Genomic DNA, 18,534 nt, shown 5'->3' with positions numbered 1-18,534 from the left:
TGTATCTTCCTTGATTAGTTCAGTTTCAGTGGTACCAAACGTTTCTGTTCCTTTCTTCTCTTCCTTGATGATTGAATGTCATCATCTGTATCTTCCTTGATTAGTTCAGTTTCAGTGGTACCAAACGTTTCTGTTCCTTTCTTCTCTTCCTTGATGGGTTCAGCTTCATGAATGTCATCTTTTTCCTTCACTTTCTCATCTTTATCTTCCTTGATTAGTTCAGTTTCAGTGGTACCAAACTTTTCTGTTTCCTTTCTTCTCTTCCTTGATGGGTTCATCTTCATGAATGCCATCTTTATCTTCCTTGATGGGTTCACTTTGGTACATCTGTATCTTCTCTTCCTTAGGGTTCAGTTTCAGTGGTACCAAACGTTTCTGTTCCTTTCTTCTCTTCCTTGATGGGTTCAGCTTCATGAATGTCATCTTTTTCCTTCACTTTCTCATCTTTATCTTTCTTGATGGGTTCAGTTTCAGTGGTACCAACCTTTTCTGTTTCTTTCTTCTCTTCCTTGATGGGTTTATCTTCATGAATGCCATCTTTATCTTCCTTGATGGGTTCAGCATCAGTGGTACCAACATTTTCTGTTTCTTTCTTCTCTTCCTTGATGGGTTCAGCTTCAGTTGTACCAACCTTTTCTGTTTCTTTCTTCTCTTCCTTGATGGGTTCAGCTTCATGAATGTCATCTTTATCTTCCTTGATGGGTTCAGGTTCAGTTGTACCAACCTTTTCTGTTTCTTTCTTCTCTTCCTTGGTGGGTTCAGCTTCAGTTGTACCAACCTTTTCTGTTTCTTTCTTCTCTTCCTTGGTGGGTTCAGCTTCAGTTGTACCAACCTTTTCTGTTTCTTTCTTCTCTTCCTTGATGGGTTCAGCTTCAGTTGTACCAACCTTTTCTGCTTCTTTCTTCTCTTCCTTGATGGGTTCAGCTTCATGAATGTAATCTTTTTCCTTCACTTTCTCATCTTTATCTTCCTTGATGGGCTCAGCTTCAGTAGTAACTTCAGTTGTACCAATTTTATATGTTTCTTTCTTTTCTTCCTTGATGGTTTCAGCTTCAAACACGTCTTGTTTTTCTTTCTCCTCTTTCTCTTCCTTGATAGTTTTAGCCTCATGTGTGTCATTTTTTTCTGTATCCTTCTCCTTCATGTCCTGTTTGATGGGCTTTACATTATCGTTATCATCATTGTCATAATCTAAGAAACTACTCTCCTTCCCCTTTGGGAATTTAGCCTTACAGTACACTTTGGATTCTTTCTGTTGATGGTCATCATCTTCCTCGTCACTGTGTTTGAGTATAGCCTCACCACTAGAAATGTCTACTGTCAGAGATTCCTTTCCTGATATGGAAGCTTCGTCTTTGCCTGTGACTGACTCAGAGGTAAGAGGAGTTGTCTCCGGTTCCTGTTCCATCTCACCTTTGGAAGGAGAGAGACCATCTTTTTCTTCTGCTTTTGTAATGGGCAAGTCTTTTCGAAATGATTTCTCCACCGATGGTAGTAGGTCCGACTCAACTTTCTTGATGTCAGCATCCAATTTTTTATTCTTATCCAATTTATCTTCTTTTTCCGGTTTATCTTTCTTTGCATCCTTATCTTCTGTTTTGGTGGCAGAATCATGAAGGTCCCCCTGTGTTTGATGCTCCAGTCCTGGGAAGTCCTGGGTCTTTTCCTCCACAGGCGACTGATGAAGAGGAGAGTGAGTTGGAGAGCTGGTTGCACTGGGGTGGGAAGATTGTGTGGGGGAGGCCATTTTCACAGTGCTATCGTCTGGACTGCAGCATCGCTCTTCACCTTCCGAAGTAATTGAGTCTGACCTAAAAGGCGTTGAGAAAGAGGGTGGGGGTGAAAGGGGTTTTGAAGGCACCACTGTCAAGATGTCGTCTTTGGACTTAAAGAGTTGTACCTCCTCAACTGGTATGTGATCCTGCTTCAAATCCTGAACAAGTTTGGAGACAGGAGCCTCAGAAGCAGGGAGCTGTTCCACATCCCTATCTCTATCCCGGAGCATTTGAGGGGAGGCATAGCTCTCCCCAAGTGAAATGTCAACGTTCGGAGTTTGGTCCTGAGCTTCTTCCTCTTCCTCATGAGCCTTGATGACCTTAGCCTCTGTCTTCAAATCAGAGATAACCGACAGGCACTCTTCGGATGGAACTGACTTCATGTACTTGTCTTCCTCTAAGGAGGATGTTGGTGAGATGGTCCCAGCAGAGTGTAAATGTTCTTTCCCATGTGTAGCCTCAGTTGGAATTGCCAGGGGAACGCTATTAACAGTGTCAAGAAGCAGAGAGCTTTTGCCTGTTTCCTCAGTCTGAGGTGTAGCGACAGAGGCCACTGATTGGTCCTCTGCAATAGAGGTGGGGAAGGAGGACAATTTATCATACTCTGTGATGGATGTGGCTGAGGAAACATGTTCCTCCTCAGCCAAGGGAGCAGCAATGATGTTAGTGAATACCGATACTTGCTCCTGTCCACAAATAAAACCTTTGGCTGTTACATCAGCCATAGCTGATGCTTGCATCTCCTTCATCCCATGGATGGTGTCAAAGGAGCCTGTCTGATCTGGGACAGAGATGTCATATGCACCCACTTCGTATTGGAGGTTTAGTATCCTGTCATCAGCCTCTTCGTGAACTTCCTCATCAGAGATGGTCTGTTCAGTTTCAGAGTGGCCTGGAATGGTTTCGTCTTGAATGAAGGAGATGGGCTCGGCTGCAGCAGTTCCTTGCAGTGTTGACACTATGTCGACGGTAGCGCCTCCCACATTTGACACGTAGCCCTCTTCATCTGCCTCATCCTCCTCTTTAGCTCCAGGAGTATGTTTAACTGCTTTGCTTTCCCCACTCTTGGCCAATGTTTCTTTCTCTCCCGCTTCAGGTTTGATTTTGACCTCTTCATCTGCTATCATGTCTAGAACTTCTACCTCTTCCAGCTCGGCCTTTTCAACAACATGTCCATCTTCTTCCTGTTCCTCCTCTTGGGATGAAGCTCTTCTGCTTTCCTCTTTTGTTACCGCCATATCTGTGGGCTTTTCAACTTTCTCCATTTCCTCCACCTCGTGTTTCCTGTCTAGTTCATTATCTTTCACATCATCTTTTACATCATCTTCTTCCTCCCCTATCCCCATATCTTCCTCTTCCTGAAATGTTTTCCTCTCTGCAATCGGGCCTTTTTTTTCTTCCTCCTCCTCATCTTCAACTGCAGCTCCCTCATCCTCACATAGTTCCACTTTCTCTGCTTGTAATTCTTCTTTATGCTCTTGTGTTAATTTGTCCTCTTTGCTTTGAGACTCAGTTTCAACTTCCATTACTCCCTTCTCAGGAGACGTTGTGCCTGGTGGAGTTTTAGAGACCGTTTCCTGTTCTTTCTCCTCCTCCTGGGTAGGGGATTCGGCCATGCCTTCCTCTGCTGGTGTCTCCACTACACTCTCTGGTGGCTCTGATGATACCTCATCTTGTTTTAACTCCTCAAAGTCCTTGGTAAGATCTTCTGGAGTGGAGGAAGCAGATATGCCCTCAATACCCCCATTCTGTAGTGGCTCAGGTTGAATGTTCTCTGCTGCTGGTTCCTCCGGTTTGGGTTCAGCCGGCGCTGCCTTGGCCGCTTTGCCTTTGCTTTTGTCGGTTTTGGGTTTACTTGACACTTTTGCCCTGTGCAGGGTCCTTCTGACCTCTGGTGTGAGGGGTTTTAAGTCAGGTTTTGTTATCTTTCTCAACTCTGACTTAGACGCATCTTTTTTCTTGTCAACTTTGGAGTCTTTTCTCTCTTCTTTTTTAGCTGTGTCAACTTTCTTGACTTTCTCTTTCTTTTCCTTGTCTTTTTTCTCATCCATCTTGGATGCCCTTTCTTTTGAATGTTTTCTCAAGGATTTCTCCTTCAATAGTTTTTTCTTTTCTGGTGCATCAGTTTTGGATTTTATTATTTTTGTGGGTTTTTCATTCTCTTTAAGTTTCTTCTCCTTTTTCTCTATCTTGTTCTCCTTTACAAAGTCACTCGTTGCCTCTGTGACTGCCGATACCTCATCATCTGCTTCTTTCTTAAGGGGTTTTGTAGTCTTGGGAGATGATTTCAGACTTTCTTTGCTGTCTGTCCTTTGCTTTAACTTTGTCTGTTTTACAACAGAGGGAGGAGCCCCTGAGGCTATGTCTTTTTGTGTGGCTACTGGGTATCGCAAGAAGTCAAGGTGCTTTAATTTCTCTAGTCCCTCCAGGACTTTGTTTTGTGGTGCGTTTCCAGGGAACAGCACTCTGACAATCTTTTCGGCAGGATTGGCAGGAAGCCACACAACTAATGCTGTAACTGACGTCAGATAAGGTACGGATATTTCTCCCTCTTTTCCATTGGGGAGCACAATGCCTGTTTTGGCCTTGCTGTTACCAGCCCACTTCTGCATGAGAAACTGCATCTCCTTACTATCCTTGACGGGGTTCAGAACATACATGTCTAACTTGCCCACCCCCATCTTATGGAAAAGAGTGAAAGGCTCAATAGTGTTGCTGACCAGTCTACAGAGAGGCTCCGGCTTGATTCCCAGTTTGTTGAGGTACTGCAACGTGAGGGAGGCCTCCTCGATGCTGCGCTTGACCTTTAGGTTTGATTCTGGCATACGTAGCTTCTCGGGTACATTGAAGAAGATCACACCAAGCTCTGGAGAGATCAGGTTCTTCATCCAATCACTGTAGGTGGTTGAGCCTTGTGACTGCTCCTCTTCCTGCTCTGCTATTTTCCTCTGAAGGAGCCCGTTGATGCCTGGCAGATTGTCTGCACCAATGTGAGTGAGTAGAATTGAGTCGATGCGGTCCAAGTGTCTGACCAGCTTCCAGAAGCATGATTTACGTTCAGAGCCTCCATCCACTAGGATGTTGAAGCCATTGACCGCAAACAGGGCCGAGTCGCCCCTCCCCCCAGGGAAGATGTAACAACAGGGCCTGGACAGTTTCAGGAAGCCTCCAGATGTGGGCGGCTCCAGGAGGTCAAAGGGAGAAGGTACATCCACCGTCTCGGAGATGTACTCCGTGAACTCTGTGACTCCCTCCATCTTGGGGAGCACAGGCTCAGTGTTCAGTCTGTACTCAAGGAACTCCCGTAAGTGCTGCTGCTGACCCAGGGAGCTCCAACCCACCTCCGATCGGCAGGACACAGTGAGTGTGGCCCGCTGCTTGGGGGCTGCTTCGCCCAGCAAATCACTGACCTACAGGAGAATGACAGACAGAGACAAGCCAAGGTCAGTGTTGATGTGTAAAAATTGCTCAATGGTATTGTTGTTTTCATGTTTATCCACAATTCCAGTTCATGGGGGGTATATAAAATATTTGTAGTTTCATTGGTAATCTAATCTTCATTAGAAAAACATGAGCTCATGAGCCAGTGCTAGAGATGACAGTAAAGTGTCAGAACAGGCTGTTTTGAATAGGATTTGACTGTTCTGAACAGTCATATCTTACCCCAGGATCAGCAAAGACTTGTGAGAAGCTCTTATAGGTGAAAACCCCACTTTGGAGAAGCAGGTCACCGTGGTCGGAATTCTGCCCACTCAGGACCAGGAGTTTGTGTCCTGCTGAGTCTGTGACTAGAGACTGGATCTGGGGCAGAGAGCAAAACAGAGCAGTTATAGGAAACGGCACAGAACAAAGAGGGTGTCTTTTTATATGGGCTACACTATGAAATGAATCAAATGTATTTACAATTTGTTATGCCATTATGGTATTCCATTTAAAGCACGGTGAGAGAAAATAGTTTTTAAATTTTTTATAGGGAATAAATGAGATGCATTAGGTTTTAAATCATAATGTAAACAGATGTATACAATGATTGAAAGCTGGTTTAAATATATATAAATATGGTTTAAATATAGTAACAAACCAGAAAATATATATATATTTGAAATCTTGAAACACACCTCTGAAGCAACTGTATCCTCTGATGGGTTGACCAACACGACTGTCTCTAGGACATCACTCTTGTGGTGGAGAGTCCTTTGCCCTACAGGGGCCAGAAAAATCGAACAACATGAGAGAGAGGCCAGACGTGTTTTGTCAACATCTTTCATGCACTTGCTTTGAAGTGTTCCATTCAAATCCTTGTAGACATAACCAACATTGGCACAGGTCAACAGCTTAAAAAGGCTACTGAGAAACTTGCCAGAGTCTGAGCAGTCTGCCCCAAAGACATCCTGCTGGAGAGCATCCAGAGTTTATCTGTGAAAACCTTTTTCAGTCGGGGAGATTTAGTACTCTGTACTGCGTGGTGCCTGTTATGTGGGGCAGACTCTTCGAGAGAGCACAACACCACAGTGCGTCAAGGCAAGAACAAAAGTTGGGAACAGGAAATAGGTCACCAATGTCTACTACTGGTTGCGGCTTGAAATCAGAGCTAACAGGTACAGCTTTTTAGAACAGAACAAACCCACTGGGCACACACTGGTTGAACCAACGTGGAATAGATGTTGAATTGACGTCTGTGCGCAGTTGGAAGTGGAGAACAGCTACTGACATTTTCATGCAAGAGAATTGAGAATTGGATAATACCTAAGCTAGAATTACATGGCTTTGTAACATATAAATATTGGGCCAATATATCCAAATGTTTGGCAATCATCATCACAAGGACTTCAAGGATATGATTTTCAGGTTATTGGTCAATATCATAGACACTGAAAACAATGCACTGAGCTGGCATAATTGGTATGAAATCACCGACGTAAAGAGTGAGCAAACATAATAAATCATAAAGGATTAATTACTGAATATAATGCTGAATATCCAGGTCGTTCCACCAATTCGGCGCCTTTTGAGAAGTATAACTTGGTCAAAAAAAAAACATTGGATTTCACCTAATTTTAACATTCTGTCATAAAGAGCACATGTCCAACTTCATGAACACATTTTCCCCATCTCAAGAGGTTAAATACAAATAATACTATAGCAAGTGCCTATTTAGTGCCAGATAAAGTAACAGGGTTGACCATAACAGAGTTGACGATTTCATCTTAAATCAGCCAAAAATGTAACTTTTCTATGTTTTGTAGTTTAAAAAAAAGTTGTTTAAATGAATTGTCTACTAATTGGTTGATGATGTCATTGGAAACACGTATCTTCCTCTATCTTTTCTTATTCCAAACCATAGAAACGCGACATTCTCACATATGTTGATGTCAGGGCGGTGCAGGAGAAGATGAACATGAAGTTGTTTGATTTTTTAAATTTACATTTAATATACCAGGCTTTTAAAATGCAATATTGTTGCACAATTTCTAATTAAAATATCAAAAGGGATGCAAAAGGCCCTCTTTTCATGGAAGGACCCACTCCTGTGCGGATCTGATATAATTATGTGTCAGCATTTCTACCCATTCAGTTCAGAGGTGTAACGATAAGCATTTCATTCCCGTTTGTTGAAGCACCAATGCAGACTAATAATAGAGCCGGCTAATAGGAGAGGGAATTGGACTCTGTGTTCCACTTGCTATCTTCGATACATCCAGAGTTTGCCATCCTCCGCCATTTTGGTACTGTATATGCACTGTCAACTCTTTGCTGGGAAAGAGCTCTACAGAGGGTCGCTTTGTGTTGCTTGTAGTGCAGAGCGATTAGTGCTTTTCGAGGTCGGGTTCCGGTTCGATTATTACAAAATAATCACGGTTTTCAATTTCGGTTTTGATGATTTGGGTTGAACGCTTTAACACAGAATAAAACAATTAATAAAAGTTCCATGATGGTAGTGACTGTCCATTACTGCGTATCACTTATTAACCATCATTTATTCACATTACTTTACCTTAATAAAATGTTTCAGTTGTTGTGTATATTACATTTGTTTTATTTAATGACTTTATTCATTTATTAAGTCATCATCCCATCTCTATAGAGGGGCTGCATATGCTGTCTGACAAAAATCACTATTTTGTAGTACTTGTAGTTCAAAGTAAATAAGGCCTACTTTTATGACTGCTGAATACCAACTATCAATCACTTAGGTTATGTATTTTCAGATAGAGATACTGTAACCTCGCGAAGCAAGAGCTGCTCTCTATATCCCCTCACGATTGTTCATTCTTCTGCCTCTTCCATAGCAGGCATAAAAGAAACACAGACCAGACAAGTAGATGCACAATGGATTATGGTCATTGTAGTGAATTACGTTTTATGCGCTAAACTATGTATAATATTGGCCTCCCTACTACATCGCACAGTTCAGGCTGGATCTGATTTATCTCTCGAGAAACTGTGCAATCTGCGAATTGAGCTCACAGAAAAAAAACAGAACGACAAAACGAAATCAACATTTCAGTTAATCGCTCAGCACTATTTTATTTTTATTTTTGCTTGCCACATGCAAGGTAGTGATTACTGGATTGTGGACTGAGAAAGAGGAGAACAGTAAAAATAGTAAATTAGGGGATAGAAGGTACAGGCCTAGGTGATGAGAATGACAACTTGGCCTGACATGACAGACAGTGTACACTAATTGTGACTCACAATCAGGATGGATACTTTTGATTCATTTCCAAAATATAAAAAGTTTGCATTTGAACAGCTACTTGTCTGCTGTGGAGTGACAGCTCAAACTCTCTGTGATTGGTTGGAGTCAGTCAGTTGACTCAGTAAGAGGAACAGAATAATTGGCTGATATGATGCAAAAAAGTGAAACCTCATCCAAATGGTTGTGGTGCTAATGAGCTTTCGTTGCCAATGATAAAGTATGCTTTATCACTCTTAAATGAGGATGCCGGCTATATCATTACATAGAAATTAGAAACCAACCAGCATGTTGTCGTAACAATTTGGGAAGAAAGGCATATCACCCAGAGGATATAGCTCACCGTTGCTATGAAAATGGACCGAGTCGCTCATCATTACCCTGACCCGGCCTCTGTGTTTTACGGTGAGAAGCATTGCAGCATTAGTCTGTGAGAGATGAAAGGTGATTGGACCTGGGGCTTGAGAGAGGAAAGGTGATTGGACCTGGGGCTTGAGAGAGGAAAGATGATTGGACCTGCTACAGAACTGGTCAAATGCTGCTATTAGCAGCAGGAAAAAGCAAACTGTTAGTATGGTCCCAGATATGTTTGTTCAGTCTTGCCAATTACCATAGAAGCTGGTTAGACAACATAAACAGATCTGAGACCAGTCTAGTCAAACTATGAGAGGGACAGTGACGTTTTACCGCGTAGGCCTACTATAGTTGGAGCAGTGAGGTACCAAAAGAGAACCCTGTTCACTAGAGCATACTGGAAGAACCGTTGACGAGAGTTCGCCCACTTCAGCCTAGCTGCCCACAGACTGTGGGGAAGGAGACTCACTGCATCGTGACTAAGCCATTGACTACATTAGTTAGTTTGGATATCTTACGTTGTAAGAGTATAGAATATGGGGACATGGGGGACATTGGGGAATATACAAAACATGGGCGTAATAGAATATGAGAACAAAGGCATATGATATCAGACGCAGGCAGAATAAGGACAAGTAGAATTATAGTCTATTCCCAGAGAGACGGCGTGTCCCTTTACCCTCCTGATATGCTTTCTCAGGTCAAACAGCAGAAAGGAGACTGCGTTAGCTGCTAGTCCCGGCAGGACGACCCCTCTCTGACATTGCAGACTGGTACATTGTGATACTTGAACAACAGAGAGTCTATGTCAAGCAGGGGCTGGTCAGTCCACTAAATAGACAGGTGAATAATATGCCTACGGGATAGACATTTACATTTAAGTCATTTAGCAGACGCTCTTATCCAGAGCGACTTACAAATTGGTGCATTCACCTTATGACATCCAGTGGAACAGCAAGAGGCTACCATTGCCTTCACTTCTCAGCAAGACATCATCTCGGTGATGACCATGTTGGTTATAACTCTCCGTTTCTTTATTCAGAAAAAAGTAGGTTGAGAAAACAGCAGGAAGTTAAACAGGAAGGTTTACTTCAGTATTTAACATTAGAGTAGGAAACCACTGTAAGTAGCAGCACTGCTACTAACGAAGAACGGCACACAGTAGAATTTACAGTAAGTGGCCTATGTCATTGGTACCAGTAAGTAAATATGTTCAGATAACAGAATAATCAAATGTGTAGAAAATCTGATATGATTATACATTACTCATGAACTCCAAAAGCCATGGAGAGTACAGGCAAAGATGAGTCCGTTAATGATGTAGGCCTAAAGCATGCCCATCAACCTCCAGCCACTATGATGAATAATATAAACACACACGTCTCGATCCTCAGGACTGCATCTGTAGTAGCCTCCACGCCAGACAGCTCTGTTTCTCTGCTTTGCTGTTTTGTTTCTACAGTCCTTTGGAATAGCAGGATGTTCTGCCAAGTTCCCCTCCTCTATTCATCCCTCTGGCTTTTCCTTTAACCAGTATCCCAGAAACATGAAAGCATCCCACTTCATGGAAACTGACATCCCACCAATATGGAACGCCGTTTGGGTCTTTGCGTGTCAAAAAAACACACACTATTTGACGTGTCAAGTAACACTATTTGACATGTCAAGTAAACACTATTTGATGTGTCAAATAAGCTTGTTGACCAATCAGGACCTGAATATGACAGCACGTCGCTGGTAAAGTTGTCTCGCACACCTGGTCATAAAAAAAAAAAGTTTGCTAGCTCATGGATGCAAACAATGTTCTTCCCCAGAAACATAGAAAATGACATCTGTCTCAGTTGCTATAGCTAGCTAGCTAACTATAAAGCTAGGTGTCATCTAAAATAACCCTCATTTATAAGACCGCTTTTTTTAAATTAATGGTGGTCGGATCCATCTATTTAAAGCTAGCCACAATAAGGATTAGCCACAATGGTGGACTTTGCGGTTAGCCTTCAAAATAAAAGTATGTAATTGACAGTGATGCAAATGAATACAAATAGTAGAATTATGCCATAATTGAATAGATTATGCTAAACGAGGTTGGAATGTTGTTACCTAAAATCAACAAAAGACAATAATTTGTTAATTTGACAAAAATCTGTTGAAATCACACTGATTGTATTATTATACTTTAGAATTGCATTGGAGGCATACTTATTTTACTGTACTTTATTGGATTGTGGATCAATGGCATGGGGTATCAGTCTACTCAGTGAAAAACAATACTGCGTGGATATTTTGGAGTCTGATAAGTCTGAGAGGATGTTAGGAAAAAAAACATTGGGTATTGATTAGACTGATACCCCATTTCATTGATCCCCAATCCTTAGGTAAAGCTGCACAGTGCAATATGAATGTCAATACACACAATATGCTGACTGGGGAGGTGATTTCCACAGTCACAGTCCCGTGATAAGAGGTACAACGCTAATATTTGCGTAAACTCTTCACAGTTGTGTTCTGTGGGTGTCGCCGAGTAGACTGATACCCAATTTCACATTCCAAACTTGTTAAACACTATCCTGTCTAAATATGGCATGATTCCACCAATTGTAACCTTCTGCATCACTTTAAAATAGTTACTTTTATTTTGAAGGAAAACCGTAAATTCCACTAATCCTTATTTTGGCTAGCTTCACAACACATAACCCGGTCCGGTCGAGCCTCACTAGATGAAGCAAGCTGGCTGTTTATAACGTTAGCTTTGGGCAACAGAGTTAAGTAGCTGGCTAGCTAGTTCAATTTCAATAGGCAAACAACAAGTGACTACCTAGCTAATACTTACTCACAAGGATTCCTATATAATTGCTAAGAATAATGAAAATGACTGCAGTTTCTACTGGCCATTGTTTTCAGGCTGGTTGTATTGGTGCTAGCTAGGTACCAAGCTAAAGCTATCTACCCCAGAAGTTGCGGTCGAACAAATAATGCCTTATTATCAACGCGGTATTGTAAACACATCGTTCGTGGCCGGTGATTTGTTGTTTACGGACTTTTTTTTGTACAGGTTTGACAGCGCTACCGATAGTAGTGGTGGCGCTTGACTTGCACGTGCAAATTCAGAACACACAACATTCTATAATAGAACTGTGTTATTTGACGTGTCAAATGAAAAGCTTATTTGACGTGTATCTTTTTTTAAAAACATTTTTTACATGCAAAGACCCAAACGGCGTTCCTGTCACGAATCCTGCCTCTTCCTGTTCGGGCGGCGCTCAGCGGTCGTCGTCGCCGGCCTATTAACTGCCATCGATTCAATTTCCTTTTGTTTCTGTTAATTGGGTCTAATTGGGTACACCTGTTTTGAGTTAGTTTTGTTTATAGGCTATTTAAGGGCACTAGGCCCGCTGGGTATTGAGTGGGCTTGTTCTCTGTTTATTTGGTGTTGGTGTATTAGTGTGATCGCTACTTTTCCGGACAGTTATAGTCCTGTGTATTTTGGACGGGTTGTTTCATGCGCCCTTGTGTTTTGCATGTCCATGTCTGCGCTGTCGTTGGAATAAAATATCCACGTACGGAATTACCTGCTCTCTGCGCTTGACTCCTCCACTCACCATTCATAGAAGTCGTAACAGTTCCATACACCAAAGGCATGTCGAAAATCCACCTTTCCCATATTTTAGCTATATTTTTTATTTTTCGCTTTCATTTTCACTTCCAAATGTAGCTAGCTAGTTTAACTTACTCAAACACCCGGCTCAAACAGAGGGATGCTATGTTAGCTCGCTGTCCAACATTGGAACTCTTCCATGTCAAGGTAGGCTTTGGTTTTACAAATGTATTGCCACCTGATGTAACTGCTAAACTGCTTACTGACTGTACACTGTACTAACTGCGTTTGATCAGTGGTGTATTCATTCCGCCGATTCTGTTCAAAAACGTTTCTTAAACAGAAGCAAGCGGAATGAAATGGGGATAAACATACCTGAATTTGTCCAATAGAAACCCTTGTTTGCAACTGTTGGACTAATGATTACACCCTAGATAAGCTAGATGCAGGCTAAATCTTAACCAATGCATTTTATTGTTGAGTTTCTTGCGCAATATCCCCAGACTGCTCTTATTTCACCAAGGAACTTTCTATCACTCGCTTCTGTGTCATTTTCTGACATGTACAAAAAGTCGTCAGCAGCTGTAAACTTCTGAAGCAGCCTCCCTAATGCATTTAGCAATAGGCCTGTTTTAGCAATGTCAAAGAGGCTCACAGAGGAGTTAATTACCATATCATTAGCTTGTGTCCTCACTTCTCTGTACAATGGTTGTCCTGACTTCTTGAAGATACACATGATAAAACCCAAACCACTCACAGACACCCACATCCACACATAATTAATGTGGGAAGCCAGTGAAACCTCAGGAGGAACTAAACTCTTAGCTCCAGACTCACTTGACTTGGCTCTCTATCAGTGGAGGCTCCACAGAGGAGGAAGGGGAGGACATTCCTCCTCAGTGAATTTCCCCAAAATAAAAAGTGAAACTTTTAAAAAGTTGTTATCCTTTTTAGATAAAATTCTACAAAATATATTCACGTCACCAAATAATTGAGTAAAGCACACTGTTTTGCAATGGAGGTCTACAGTAGCCTCAACGGCACTTTGTAGGGTAGCTCCATGGTGTAGCCAGAGTACAGCTAGCTTCCATCCTCCCCTGGGTATACTGACTTCAATACAAAACCTAGGAGGCTCATGCTTCTCACCCCCTTCCATAGACTTACACAGTAATTATGACAACTTCTGGAGGACATTCTCCAAACTATCAGAGCTCTTGCAGCATGAACTGACATGTTTCCCAAAGAATCAGAGAATCAATCTGGTACTGAAAGCATAGCTAGCTAGCACTGTAGTGCATAACATGTGGTGAGTAGTTGACTCAGAGAGAGAGAAAGACAGTTTTGAACCAATCATTTCTTCAAAAATGAAGGGAGAGAGATCACTACCCTACTTAGCAAATGTAGCTAGCTAGTTTAACCTACTCAAACAGAGGGATGCTATGTTAGCTAGCTGGCTATGACTATCCAACACTGGAACTCTTCCAAGTCAAGGTAGTCTTTGGTTTTACAAATGTATTGCCACCGGGGCCCACTGGTGTAAATGTTAAACTGCTTACTGCCTGTACACTGTATTAACTGGTGTATTCATTCCACCGATTCTATTGAAAAAAAAAAAAAAAAGTTTCTTAAACTGAAGCAAACGGAACGAAACTGGAATAAACCTACCTGAATTTGTACAATAGAAACTCTCATTTGCAACTGTTGGACTAATGACTACACCCTAGATGAGCTAGATGTAATAGAAATAAGGCCATGCTCATAAACATTTTTTTGCGTCATCCCTCATCTTAAACGGCACCAAACGCCACAGGTTCCATACAGTAGTCCGGGACCCAAAGGAGAGCAGGTCGTTTTCAGACAGAACTCACTGTTACTCTCCTCAGTACACCTTTACCTGAGCTGACCTGCTTGATATAAATACCCGCATCTGAACTCTGGAAATGGGAGCGCTCTGTTAAAAAACAGCTAAAACAGAGCACTGATCTGATGATCGACCACGGCCCAGTCACTGCACTGCTCCAAATAGACTGCTCCACATTTAGCAATCAGGGACTGTGAGGAGGTTGAAGGAATTTAAAACGATCACATCTTCAATTCAAGAGTTTCATTCCAAAACACTATATATCCATTCTCAGAAATGTTGGTAAATGAGCTTTTATTTTTTAAAGAAATTATGAAAGAGATTGCTGTGTTTTTTCACTACCTAATCATGGCATGGGGTTGATCAATGACATATGTGTTTGTTTAAAATCTATCACTTTATGGTTTCATTTCAGAGATACAAATAATCATGTTTCTTTTGTTGCAAAATGCTATATATCCGCCTCACTCAGAGAAATAAGTAGTACGGCTAGGTTTTACACAAATGTAACAAATAACTACATTTTTAATAAAGAAATGTAGAAATGATACATCTGCGACATCAATATTTAAAATGTAAAATGTCAATACATTTTAAATGTATACATTTGAAATTTTTGTCATTTAGCAGCTGTTCTTATCCAGAGCAACTTACAGTAAGTTACAGATACAGTAGCCTATGTTTGGGCGGAGCATGACTTCAGCACCCTGGACAGCTCCTCTATCCAATACACAAAATATACAAACCATAAATATGGTATCTGATAGAGATTTGATGCTAAAGAGACAACTAAGACTTCATTTATATGCAGGTTCATGCACTCTCTGGCACCCTTTTCACACTACCGTGCCCAGTACAGTTGGGCTTGGTTTGGCTCAGTAGTGTGTGAAAGGTATGGATGAGAGATGGTTGACTTACCCAAAGACATCTTCAAAGTACACAAAGCAAGCAGCTGACCATCATGGAACCCAATTGTGCTAAGCTATAGATATAGCGCTAAGGGCTACACCTGATGATGTCATTTCTGTTTACTCCAGCAGTCACTCCTAAGTAACTGAGACAAGGTGACGAAGGTGAGCTTTTACGCAACACTGACACCCAAACAGGGAAGCATAAGAAGGCAATTTGAACCTGATGCCTGCATGGGCCATCTTATCGAAAGTAACCCATCGCAGTAAACAAAGGTAGCGTGGAGAGGCACATGAAAACAGGGTTAGCGCCGCTAATCTCATTTAGCTAATGTGACTTCATCCCATTCTGAGGGTAGAGCTTAGTATAACTTATAGATAAAGAGGAGCACATTGAAATGGAAAATGACAGACCAGGCTATAGTCTCCATAAAAGACAGAACACCAAGTATGACATTTTAAAGGCCCAATGCAGTCAAAATTCCTGTGTTTGTATCATATTGTACAACAGCTGATGAAACAAACTGTAAAAGTTTTTTTTTTAAATATATCAGTGTTATTTCATGATAGTTGCTGGTTGAAAATACAATCTACGAAGGATCCTCAAATAAGCATATTTTGCATCGGTGGAGTTTCAGCTTGCCTGGTGACATCACCAGGCGGTAAATAAGTTAATAGACCGATAACAAAGAGAGTTTCAAACCTCTCTGCCAATAACAGCTAGTTTTCTGTTTCCAGATGCGCTTCCCCCCTCCACTCAGACCACACCTGCACAGTCCTAGCAAAATTCTTGCTTGAGAAATTGTTTTTTTCTAAAAAGCCATGTTTTCTTCTTTTTTGCCATTTTTTTGTGGGGAATTTTACCCCCTTTTTCTCCCCAATTTCGTGGTATCCAATTATTAGTAGTTACTATCTTGTCTCATCGCTACAACTCGCGTACAGGCTTGGGAGAGACGAAGGCTGAAAATCATGCGTCCTCCGAAACACAACCCAACCAAGGAGCACTGCTTCTTAACACAGCGCGCATCCAACCCGGAAGCCAGCCGCACCAATGTGTCGGAGGAAACACCGTGCACTTGGCGACCTTGGTTAGCGTGCACTGCGCCCGGCCCGCCACAGGAGTCGCTGTTGCGCGATGAGACTAGGATATTCCTCCCGACGAAACCCTCCCTAACCCGGATGACGCTAGGCCAATTATGTGTCGCCCCACGGACCTCCCAGTCGCGGCCGGCTGCCCTTTTTTGCCATTTGAATGGAAAACTATTACATTAAAGCTGCAATATGTAACTTTTTGTGTCTTTTCCTTTCAGTTTTGTACACCAGCTTCAAGCAGCTGAAAATACAACATTTTTGGTTATTGAAAATATATTTCAGTGGTTTAGATGGTACAACGATTCTCTACACATTGCTTGTTTTGTCACAAAAACTGAAATTAGGAAAAACTATTAGGAAATGGAGGGATTTCTGCATATTGCACCTTTAAGGCACTTCATTGTTACTGAGAAATGATTTGATATTGATATAAAATGGCTGCACTTTCATGTAGGCTTCGATATCAGATTTTGAATCATTGCAGTATCATATCAGCACTGCAGACTTGGCATAACAAAATGGCTCCCTCAAATTCAGCCTTTTCTATCCCTGATTCTTTAGAGACCCTTTACCCCACAGGCTTATTCAGCAGGGTGTAAAATATATAGTCTATTGTAGTTAGAAATGTAAGAGCAGACAGTTGGGAAACATGTCTTAAAAACATGTTGGTAACATACAATACAACTCTGTCTGAATGTTCTGTAACGTGTCACCCTAAACAACTAAACAAACCCCATGCCAACACCACCCAACCATTTCCTGGATGTCAGTTGGCTCGCCACCTTGAACCTGAACAGTAGGTGTATATCCCAGTTCCTCGCTGTAATCCTAGTCCTGTGATTTGGTTGTGCTGGTTGATTGTGCTGCTAAGCCAGATAAAGCCTCTACGTTAATCGCAGCTGGGCCTTCGAGTACCAATCTCAGACCTCGACCTCGGAATGGTTGTGGCCAAATCACTGAGTCCAGGGGTGTGTTCATGAGGGCACAACAATGGACAACAAAAATGAGCATTTCTAATTGGACAAATTCAGATACTACCTTCCCACTTCACTCCATTTCAGACCATTTTCATGCCTAATGAATACCACCCAGATCATCACCTGGGGAAATGAGGCAGGACTATCTGTCTGAGTCTCTGTGTGGGTCTGTATTAGAGGTCAACCGATTATGATTTTTCAATGCCAATACTGATAACGATTATTGGAGGACCAAAAAAAGCCGATACCGATTTAAAATCGGCTGAATTTTTATATATATATATATATATATATATATATACTGAATGAACAATGAACACTTATTTTAACTTAATATAATACAAATAAAAATCAATTTAGTCTCAAATAAATAATGAAACATATTCAATTTGGTTTAAATAATGCAAAAACACAGTGTTGGAGAAGAAAGTAAAAGTGCAATATGTGCCATGTAAAAAAGCTAGTTGAAATTCCTTGCTTAGAACATGAGAACATATGAAAGCTGGTGGTTCCTTTTAACATGAATCTTCAATATTCCCAGTTAAGAAGTTTTATGTTGTAGTTATTATAGGAATTATGACGTGTCGACTTCCCTTTATACCATTTGTATTTCATATACCTTTGACTATTGGATGTTCTTATAGGCACTATAGTAATGCCAGGCTAATCTCAGGAGTTGATAGGCTTGAAGACATAAACAGCGCTGTGCTTCAAGCATTGCTAAGAGCTGCTGGCAAACACAGTAAAGTGCTGTTTGAATGAATGCTTATGAGCCTGCTGCTGCCTACCACCGCCCAGTCAGACTGCTCTATCAAATATCAAACCATAGACTTAATTATAATAAACACACAGAAATACGAGCCTTTGGTCATTAATAATATGGTCAAATCATTTCAAAAACAAAACGTTTATTCTTTCAGTGAAATACGGAACCGTTCCGTATTTTATCGAACGGGTGGCAACCCTAAGTCCAAATATTGCTGTTACATTGCACAACCTTCAATGTTATGTCATAATTATGTAAAATTCTGGCAAATTAATTACGGTCTTTGTTAGGAAGAAATGGTCTTCACACAGTTCACAACAAGCCAGACGTCCAAAACTGCTGCATATACCCTGACTCTGCTTGATCAGAAGAGAAGTGACACAATTTCCCTAGTTAATATTGCATGCATTTATTGCATTTATTTAAACTAATTATGCAGGTTTAAAAATATATACCTCTGTATGTTGATTTTAAGAAAGACATTAATGTTCATGGTTAGGTACATTTGT

At 41.3% G+C, this 18,534-nt stretch overlaps 1 protein-coding gene across 4 annotated transcripts in view; it reads right to left on the bottom strand.

The window, feature by feature from the left end:
- The window catches only part of LOC118396387 (microtubule-associated protein 1B-like), a 68,448-nt gene that overhangs the window by 11,308 nt on the left and 38,606 nt on the right, over positions 1 to 18,534 (bottom strand). For 2 of the 4 annotated variants that reach the window (XM_052465415.1, XM_052465417.1), the window contains exons 3-6: positions 5,894 to 5,976; positions 5,439 to 5,576; positions 632 to 5,185; positions 88 to 239 (exon numbers count right to left, since the gene is read on the bottom strand). In XM_052465415.1, the coding sequence (XP_052321375.1) occupies positions 88 to 239; positions 632 to 5,185; positions 5,439 to 5,576; positions 5,894 to 5,976 (4,927 nt within the window). Of the gene's footprint in view, positions 1 to 80; positions 240 to 631; positions 5,186 to 5,438; positions 5,577 to 5,893; positions 5,977 to 18,534 lie in introns of all 4 variants that reach the window. The other 2 variants (XM_052465418.1, XM_052465416.1) reach the window with 2 other exon arrangements.

This window comes from Oncorhynchus keta, chromosome 17 (genome assembly GCF_023373465.1).
Source record: "Oncorhynchus keta strain PuntledgeMale-10-30-2019 chromosome 17, Oket_V2, whole genome shotgun sequence".
Lineage (NCBI taxonomy): Eukaryota > Metazoa > Chordata > Actinopteri > Salmoniformes > Salmonidae > Oncorhynchus > Oncorhynchus keta.
The sequence above is the reverse complement of the archived record's forward strand: the minus strand, read 5'-3'. Positions and strand labels throughout refer to the sequence as shown.